The following is a 9,811-nucleotide window of genomic DNA, read 5'->3' on the forward strand; positions in this document are numbered from 1 at the left end:
GGGAGAAGAAACACAGAACACATTAATGCAACATAGTTGGACTCTGTTTTTTTATTCATTCATTAGGATGTCGGTGTTGGTGATTGGGACTCACGAGGATTGTTGTTGCGGTTGCGGATTATGAACACGAGCAGCAGCGCTGTTAGGAAGGCTGCAATGAGCATCCCGCCTATAGCTGCTCCAACCACAGCAGGGTACACATTGTAGCGTGGTTCCGCTGCAACACATCACAGTTACACATTGCAAAATAGCACACCTGTTTATTAATGTTTTTGCTTCTTTTAGTGATTCTCAACCCATGTCAGCATTGTTCTAGTACTGTGAAATGAAACAAATGATTAATCATGATTATTTGTAAATGTTAGCTTCACTGGAAAAGCCAGAGTTCAAGAAGTTTGAGTGTTTCTTCATACATTTTGTTGACAATACAATTATGTACAACAATACTTACTTTTGAAAGAGGAAATACCATTATTTAATAATTGTGACCAGTAGTTTATGGTGGCAAATGCTGGCAAACAATTAGGCAGATTGCTGTTTGCCATTACTGACATAGTGTATAATTTCATTACTCTATCTTTCTTTCTTTCTTTACTTTTTTACTTCTGTTCAGCAAAGGTTACCTGGCCTCCCTTTAAAGTCAACCCTGTTAAACTGAGTGTACTGTAGTTGTGCATTAACTGATGCATTGGCCAAACAGGGTATAAAACCACTAGCCTCTCTTACTATGACATCTGACCTACAAGCCCTAAACAATCCCCTGGTTTGGTCAAATCCTGTTATACGTGGTACATTAACAAAATGTATTTACAAGAAAAAGCACACAGTGCCAGATAGAGGAATGGTAATGCGTATGGCTGTTTCACTTAACGCCCCCAGCTGGTGGAATATCAAACATTGACTCGCTGGCCTGAAATGCAGCGCAGATGCCCCTGGTGGAAATTAGATGTAAGACATCCCTAACTCAAGTCCCTGCCTTTGCTCAGTTCTTGTCCATAAATACCCATCTGACCACACTTTCCTTACTCTGTTCACTTACTATACCTGGAGTCTTTGCTGCAGAAGGGTGTCCGACGGTGCGGTGGTTGACAGGTCTGATGCGGAATTGGTAAGTAACGGTCGGTATCAGTCTCCCTACTGTGTAGATCCTGACTTCTGGGTCCTGGATGATAATAGGGTACCAGTCTGGTGGACCCATCCTCTCCTCCGTCTCTTGTTTTGAATCATTGTTGCTGCCTCTCTTTCCGGGTCGCTCTGACACCCATATGTGCTGCAGGATGAAACCTGTCCATCCTCCTCCTCCTTCGTTCTGTACCTGCCACTCCAGCTCCACCTCGTTACGCTGTCGGCTGTTGTACATCACTTTGACCAGGGTCACATTGGGTGGCATGGGGTACCCTGTTAAAGAGACAAATACAACCAGTAAATGTGTACCCCTGTACCTCCGTGCTGCTTTCCCTGGGTTCCAGCTCACTGAAGGCTGCAGCTTCATTTTTCCAGGACAAATGTGGTGTCAATCTTCTTATCTGACTCTTTTTTTTGAAAAAAACAACAGGGGACAAAACATATTAATGAACATTTTCCACAAATGTAAATATGCCAGATGGTGGCCTTAGGCTAATTTCCATCTGCAGACCCCCTGGCAGGTTGATGGTACACAAATAAATAATAAATGCATACAAATACACTATACACAGGCTATATACAGAGAAACAAGGACAAGAACAGTGATCACATCATGTCAGAACAGACAGTAACAAGAAGAATGGAGAACAAAGGACATAAAGAGACAAAAAAAACAAAAAAACATTGACTATATTACACAAACCACAATTTTGCACATGCCCTGTCTAACCTGATATTGCACTGACCCATATGACACCACCCTATATTGCACTGACCCTCATTTTTAATAATGCAGTAACTCTGTTTTACATCTGATATATGAAAATTCACTAAACATGATCACAAGTTTGTGTGTCCCTCAGCCACACTTGTAAGCGACTCCTACAGATAGGAAGACTTGTGCTTTCCCTCACTGATAGTGGAATACTATTCCAGAAGCTAACAGCAAGTAAGAAATTGTTTTTCCCAAAATTTCAAACAATTAAAAAAAAAAAGCTCTAGCAGTAAGACAACAGATATTGATAACAACTTACTCTTGATCACTAAAGTGACATTAATTTCAGTTCCTCCCACTGCGTTGGAAGTGGTGCATCTGTACTCGCCACTGTCTTGAGTCTCATCTGTGTCTTTTACAGTCAGATTGGCCCAGGCAGATGTTTGCAGCAGTGCGTACTTTGAGGTGTCTAGGACGCCCACACCCTGATTGTTAAACCAGGTGATTTCACTGGCAGGAAGGTAGTTGGATCTCAGGTTGCAGGTGAGCTGAACGTCACTCCCCTCGTATACAGACACAATTCTGCGCTGTGTCAGCAATACAGGAGCCTCTACAGGGGACAATGAATTAATTAAAAAAATCATATTTGCTGTTTTTTTTGTCAGGTGTGTCTGACAATGTGCACTGACCCAGTGTCAGCCTGCAGGTTTTGGTTTGGACCAGAAGTGGATGCTTAGCATGGCAGGTGTAGGGTTTTCCGCTGCGGGCGGTGCCGTAGCGAAGGATCAGTATGTTGGAGTTTTCTTCTCCACCTTTGGCCTGGCCATCTGGGCCCTCCCACCACACCAAGGCTTTGGGGGCCCCTCCATCCCAGGAGCAGGACAGCATCAGATACTGTTTATTGTTAGTCACATAGGCAAAACACTCCGGCTCTGCAGGAGGAATATCTAGGACAGGGAAAAAGGTTTAAGTGATACGTGAACAATTAGCAAAAACACGTCCTCGTTCTTTGTTTCTTACATGTGCGTGTGCTGCACTCTGTTGGTTGTTTGAGGGCCAGGTGGGAGCCCAGGCAAGTAAACAAGCTGTTGGAGTTGAGGCCTTCAGATGGCAGCAAGACGGCAGTGCTGGTCATTGGATTTGTTTGCTGCCCTGTGCCAGCCTCGTCTTGGCCCACTTGGTTCCCGAGACCGGTCCAGTGGAGAGAGGGGGAGGGTAATCCGCCGGGCCAAGAACAGAGGAGTCTCAAAGCGGTATAATTCAGAGCTGCTTCAACAGAACAGGAGGGGGAGCCATCGGGTGGGTCTGCAGGGATAAGATTCAGTGTAACCAGACAGTTATGTGCAAAATCAGGATTCTGTAAGATCCGAGAAAGTGCCTGTGGTGCTACAGTGTTCAGGGTCTTTCAAAGGCGCAGGAAGTGGATGGCAAAGCTTTAAAACTGTGATGACAATAACATGTATTAACAGTATTAAAGAATGACAGTGGCAGGGATTGACTACAAGCAGAAGGCAGATGAAGAGGACAGGGAGAAGAGGGTAGGCCTGGACAATGTTGTATGTTTTTGTTCTCTTTTCATATAAATTGCAGTACAGTAGCATAACATGCCACTCAGTAAAATAACATGTTTTCAGTTATTGGCTATTTTTGTTATTTATATGTTATAGGGTTTGATATGGAAAGATTAATGAAGGGGTCTAACTTGACCAGTAATTATGATCAAACAAAAATAAAACAAATGCTATGATAGACTAAAACTGTAAAACTGCATCAGATAATTCTATCTGCCACCCTCGTCTTTCTTTTTTTCAAACAAATAAATTGTTTAAAAGTGTTTTTGTGTTTGTTTTGTTAAAGCCATTTACATGCAGCATAGGGATTCACATGTACCATCTTTCCATGCCCCCCCGCCAAGACCTCTTGCCACACCTTTGCCAGCCATCATTTTTCTAGATCCGCAACTGTTTGCACTCTAATACTTTCACGTGCGGGTGATACGTCCCCCAAGACACAATACAAACATGCATAGTGTGCATGTACACAGCTGTAAAGTCATTGAGGGAAAAATCCTGGGCTTTGCAAAGGTTTAACAAAGATTAACAACTCATGGCTTAAAAATATACTACAGGAAGAGTCACAATCGCCTGTGTTTGTCCTGGCAGCAGTTTCACAGATGTCTCTTTTGCAATGGTGGCTTATGAGGAAAATCTTTTCTGGGTTGCAGGGGGTGTTTTATTTCGTTGCAAGACAGTGAGTGGCCACAAGACAAAATCAGCGGAGGGGCTGATCACTGTACTGTATGTGGGAGCCCAGTCTACACCACTGCCACACTCTGCTGCGGGTGTATGTGGAGGTGTGACTGTGTGTGAGTGTGTATGAGTGCATTTGTAAGCTTGGGCTCTGTTTTAAAGTCTTTGTGTGTACAGGAAGCTTGAAAAAGGCGGGATAAATAAGACTGAATGAAGTTTGACTGTTTAAAACAGAATAAACAAAGGGGTTTGTGGGTAACACTAAAAACAGGAGTTTAATTGAAAGTGAAAAGATTATTGAGTAGTGTTCAGTGTTAACTACAGGTGGGGACTGCAGGTGGAAAATGGCAATCTGCTAGAACCTGGCACAACGCATATTCTCTTGATGTACAAGACTAATGTTTTATTGTGTGCTGTCTCTGTCTTGAAATAAATAAATTACATTACAAAAATAATGCTGAAAAGGCAATGAAAACTGTGTTCTCTTCGTCTTGTGCTATAAGTATTAAATCTGAATTATCATCTGTCTTTTACTCTCCTTGCTATTTGCAGCACCAAGACAGAAGAACACAGGTCAGGACTGGGTGGAGAGGTTCACAGAGGAGCAGGAGGACTGATGGCCTGGTCTAAGGTCAGAGGTCACAGATCACACTCACAGTAGACGGTCAGGCTGATGGTTTTTCTGGAGCGGGTGTTGAGGTAGTTGTTCTGTGCCAAGCAGGCGTAGTCGCCAGTGTGCATGCGTAGGATCTTAGTGATGGTTAACTGCGGCCCAGTGTAGACCTGGGAGTTGTTGTAGAACCAGACGTACTGACTGGCCGGGTTGGACTGGGCTTGACACAGTAAAGAGACAGTCTCTCTCTCCAGGGCTGAATATCCCCGTTCTGTTATACTGTACGGAGTCACGTCTATCTGAGGGACATCCGGGCCAACTGAGGAGATAAGACATGCACACACTCAAGATATGAAGGACACAGACATGTTACAAACACAACTCACAGGAGACACCTCCTGCTTCGTTCTCTCTTCTCACATCATCTTTACAGTCTGCCTATAAGAGATCATGAGCTTAGCTTCCGCAATGGTAGCTACAACACTGTCTCCGTACCTCAAATTTAAACCACTGGAGTTTAAGGATTACCATACACACTACAAGCAGGTTTGATAATGTTTTTAGGGGAGTGTTGAGATGAAATGTTGAGATTTTTACCTAATGCTTTTCTGTAATTTCTGTTATATTTTTAATGTTACAATAGAATTTCATGTTAAAGGAGGCCTGTCACACCAAACTGTTTTTACTTGCATTTTTTGAAATATACTAGGTCCATATCTGTTTGTGTTATGTTGTGAATGTGAAAATGAACTGCTACCTCCTCTGTCAGCTCTAGCCACTGTAAAGAAATAAGTGGAGATGTCAGGCCAATTACTAAAGCTGGTCAGTCTAACGTCATGTTGCCTGAGCTCATTACTATTCATGAGCTTGCCCAGTTGCGCTGGGTAAAGGATGCTACTAGCTAGGCTCTTGTTGGCTAACTGTTAGCCAATCAGCTTGAATATTAATTAGAAGTGGCACAAATCAAGCTGAGTCTTTCTATACCACACTAGGATGGCTTGACACAAGGTAACCAAAACATTTTTTTCACAAAAAATGTTAATGAGTCTATGGTAGCAGGACACCTTTAAACGTGGCCAGAGCTTTAAATAATGAGGTACACATAATTCAGAGAAATCCCTGTGAGCATAAACCTCCGATTTCCCAAGAGTCTTTTCTACTCTCGGCCTGGTGTCACGTAACACCTATGTTTCGGCCTCCGAAGCGCAGTGCAGACACGCCCGGTGGAAATTAGGGGTGAGGCTGAATACAGGTGCAGCAGCAGACATTGGCAGTTTAAAAAACATCATAACACCACAAAATGCAAGTGTTAATCTGAAAACAGTAAATAATAGGTATGTTGCCATAGTTTTCTTGGCATTTGAGGGTTTGTAATTAAACAAAGTAGAAATAAAATGCATTTCTAAAGTCTATGGGTTTTTTTTTATTTTATTTTAAAACACCAAAATCTTTACCCAAACTCCCAAATACTCACAGATGGTGTCCAGCCATAACCGGTTGGAGCTCTCACTGTTGACGGCGTTGCTGGCCACACAGCGGTACCAGCCGGTGTGGTTGCGGTTGATGTTGGTCACGTTGATAATGTTGGTGTTTCCCTGTGCAAAGGCTGAGATGTTGCCGCTGCGGGTCTCATACTGCCACACATACTGGATGGGTCCAGTGCCAGATTCGAGATTGCAGCGCATCCACATTGTAGATCCCTCCACCGGAGATACATCACTCATCAGTAGGTAAGGCTTACTGACGGGAACTGTCTTCATGGCTAGGTCAAAACACATGTAGGTATGTTTTTCAGACTCTAAAGAACATGTTGTTCATCTGCTTGTACAGGAAGACCCCGCCCCCAACACACACAAACACACAAAAACACACACCCTTAACTATGCGGACACCAGCATTGGTAATGGTTGAATGATCACCTAACTCACCTGTTATCTTTTTGTAATATCAAATGATTCATTGTTTTTTGCATGTATTTTCATCATCTGTTTGTTAAGACATCCCTTACTCAAGCTCCTGTCTTTGTTCAACTCTCGTCCATAAATCCCCATCTGACCACACGTTGCTCACTCCGTTGCAATACCTGGAGTCTTTGCTGCAGAAGGGTGTCCGACGGTGCGGTGGTTGACAGGTGTGATGCGGAACTGGTAGGTAACGGTCGGTGTCAGTCTCCCTACTGTGTAGATCCTGACTTCTGGGTCCTGGATGATAATAGGGTACCAGTCTGGTGGACTGATCCTCTCCTCCGTCTCTTGTTTTGAATCATTGTTGCTGCCTCTACTTCCTGGTTGCTCTGACACCCATATGTGCTGCAGGATGAAACCTGTCCATCCTCCTCCTCCTTCGTTCTCTACCTGCCACTCCAGCTCTACCTCATTACGCTGTTGGCTTTTGTACATCACTTTGACCAGGGTCACATTGGGTGGCATGGGGTACCCTGTTAAAGAGACAAGTACAACCAGTAAATACACATGTGAACCCTTGTTACATCACAACTCCTTTAACATTTTGGTTTTGCACAGGGCATGCTACTGTCCCTGAGTTCCAGCTCTCTGAAGGGTGCCTCTTTATTTTTCCCGCACAGTATCAATCTTTTTATCTAACTCGGCAAAGTAAAAGAGCAATCGCTATTCCCAATCTGTCAAACTAGTCCTTTACAAAGCTCTAGCAGTAAGACAACAGATATAGGTACAAAATGAAACTTACTGTTGATCACTAAAGTGACATTAATTTCAGTTCCTCCCACTGCATTGGAAGCAAAGCATCTGTACTCGCCGCTGTCTTGTGTGTCTGTGTCTTTCACAGTCAGATTGGCCCAGGCAGATGTTTGCAGCAGTGCGTACTTTGAGGTGTCTAGGACGCCCACACCCTGATTGTTAAACCAGGTGATTTCACTGACAGGAAGGTAGTTGGATCTCAGGTTGCAGGTGAGCTGAACGTCACTCCCCTCGTATACAGACACAACTCTGCGCTGTGTCAGCAATACAGGAGCCTCTACAGGGGACAATGAATGAATGAGTTGATTAACAAAATATTTTTACTGTTTTGTTGTCTGACAATGTGCACTGACCCAGTGTCAGCCTGCAGGTTTTGGTTTGGACCAGAAGTGGATGCTTAGCATGGCAGGTGTAGGGTTTTCCGCTGCGGGCGGTGCCGTAGCGAAGGATCAGGATGTTGGAGTTTTCTTCTCCACCTTTGGCCTGGCCATCTGGGCCCTCCCACCACACCAAGGCTTTGGGGGCCCCTCCATCCCAGGAGCAGGACAGCATCAGATACTGTGTAATGTTAGTCACATAGGCAAAACACTCCGGCTCTGCAGGAGGAATATCTACCGGAGGGAAAGAGGTTTAAGTGAGACGTGAACAATTAGCAAAAACACGTCCTCGTTCTTTGTTTCTTACATGTACGTGTGCTGCACTCTGTTGGTTGTTTGAGGGCCAGGTGGGAGCCCAGGCAAGTAAACAAGCTGTTGGAGTTGAGGCCTTCAGATGGCAGCAAGACGGCAGTGCTGGTCATTGGATTTGTTTGCTGCCCTGTGCCAGCCTCGTCTTGGCCCACTTGGTTCCCGAGTCCGGTCCAGTGGAGAGAGGGGGAGGGTAATCCGCCGGGCCAAGAACAGAGGAGTCTCAAAGCGGTATAATTCAGAGCTGCTTCAACAGAACAGGAGGGGGAGCCATCGGGTGGGTCTGCAGGGATGAGATTCAGTGTAAGGTGTGTTCAGGGTGTTGGCATTAAAACCTCCTACCTAATTCATAGGAAGAAAATGATTTTCATGAGATATCTATTCACTTCCAACTTCTTCTTAGGATAAAGCTAGGCAACACAGATGAATGGCAAGTCCATACAAAGCCTGTTTTCTCTAACGTGAAAGATGTGTACAAAAAGGAAATGCATCTATCTCTCTTGTCTCTCTTGGGGGATGAGTTCTTTTAGGTCAGACACATGATCAGAGTAATAAGAAATGCATAAACTCAGCACAAACAAAACAGGAGAGCCAAATGACAAGCATGCGTGTGTGCGAGCGAGCGTGCATTTGCAAGCGCAAGCTTTTTGGTCTGTTTTGAAGTCTTAAGCCCTATTTCCAAAGGATTAGTATCATCACAGTACAAGGTACTCTATTTGCAGGGGATTAAGATCACAGACAACTTAAACAGAAGAGTCGAAGGAGAGGGTTAATGAAAGTGAAATGAAGTTGTGTTTAGTTTTAGTAGGACTTTCAGTAATAACAATGATAAAAATCAAGGGCAATAAGAGGTCACAGATCACACTCACAGTAGACGGTCAAGCTGATGGTTTTTTTGGAGCGGGTGTTGAGGTAAGTGTTTTCGGCCGAGCAGGTGTAGTCGCCGGTGTGCATGCGTAGGATCTTAGTGATGGTTAACTGCGGCCCAGTGTAGACCTGGGAGTTGTTGTAGAACCAGACGTACTGACTGCCCGGGTTGGACTGGGCTTGACACAGTAAAGAGACAGTCTCTCTCTCCAGGGCTGAATATCCCCGTTCTGTTATACTGTACGGAGTCACGTCTATCTGAGGGACATCCGGGCCAACTGAGGAGAATAGACATGCACACTCAAGATATGAAGGACACAGACATGTTACAAACACAACTAACAGGAGACACTTCCTGCTTCATTCTCTCTTCTCACATCATCTTTACAGTCTGCCTATAAGAGATCATGAGCTCAGCGTCTGCAATGGTAGCTGTAACACTGTCTCTGTACCTCAAATTTAGACCACTGGAGTTCAAGTATTACCATACACACTACAAGCAGATTTGATAATGTTGTTAGGTGATTACTCAAAGTTATCCATCACCCCATGGCAAATGGTTATATTTTATGAGTGTGAGAAATGCTAAAGCTGCATGTCCTCGCAATTTACTACTCACACATCAAATTCCAAAGAAGGAAAGTGAACAATATCAAAGCATAAAAAGATACATCCAAATCCTACCCCAAATTCCCAAATACTCACAGACGGTGTCCAGCCATAACCGGTTGGAGCTCTCACTGTTGACGGCATTGCTGGCAACACAGCGGTACCAGCCGGTGTGGTTGCGATTGATGTTGGTCACGTTGATAATGTTGGTGTTTCCCTGTGCAAAGGCT

At 44.2% G+C, this 9,811-nt stretch overlaps 2 protein-coding genes across 2 annotated transcripts in view; both read right to left on the reverse strand.

Moving 5' to 3' along the window:
- Positions 1 to 1,132: 1,132 nt before the first annotated feature.
- LOC117955982 (V-set and immunoglobulin domain-containing protein 10-like 2) lies at positions 1,133 to 5,047 on the reverse strand (the record flags this gene model as incomplete). Its single annotated transcript, XM_034890810.1, has 5 exons — positions 4,746 to 5,047; positions 2,861 to 3,145; positions 2,530 to 2,787; positions 2,160 to 2,450; positions 1,133 to 1,398 (listed from the first exon to the last, which is right to left on the reverse strand). Coding segments are annotated over exons 1-5 (1,185 nt in total), but the record flags the coding sequence as incomplete, so codon positions are not given.
- LOC117955983 (V-set and immunoglobulin domain-containing protein 10-like 2) overlaps positions 4,998 to 9,811 on the reverse strand; it is a 6,344-nt gene continuing 1,530 nt past the window's right edge. The window contains exons 3-10 of the mRNA XM_034890811.1: positions 9,678 to 9,802; positions 8,975 to 9,250; positions 8,104 to 8,388; positions 7,773 to 8,030; positions 7,409 to 7,696; positions 6,786 to 7,139; positions 6,157 to 6,464; positions 4,998 to 5,021 (exon numbers count right to left, since the gene is read on the reverse strand). Coding sequence (XP_034746702.1) covers positions 4,998 to 5,021; positions 6,157 to 6,464; positions 6,786 to 7,139; positions 7,409 to 7,696; positions 7,773 to 8,030; positions 8,104 to 8,388; positions 8,975 to 9,250; positions 9,678 to 9,802 — 1,918 coding nt within the window. The remainder of the gene's footprint in view (positions 5,022 to 6,156; positions 6,465 to 6,785; positions 7,140 to 7,408; positions 7,697 to 7,772; positions 8,031 to 8,103; positions 8,389 to 8,974; positions 9,251 to 9,677; positions 9,803 to 9,811) is intronic.

Source organism: Etheostoma cragini, chromosome 13 (genome assembly GCF_013103735.1).
Source record: "Etheostoma cragini isolate CJK2018 chromosome 13, CSU_Ecrag_1.0, whole genome shotgun sequence".
NCBI classification, from domain to species: domain Eukaryota; kingdom Metazoa; phylum Chordata; class Actinopteri; order Perciformes; family Percidae; genus Etheostoma; species Etheostoma cragini.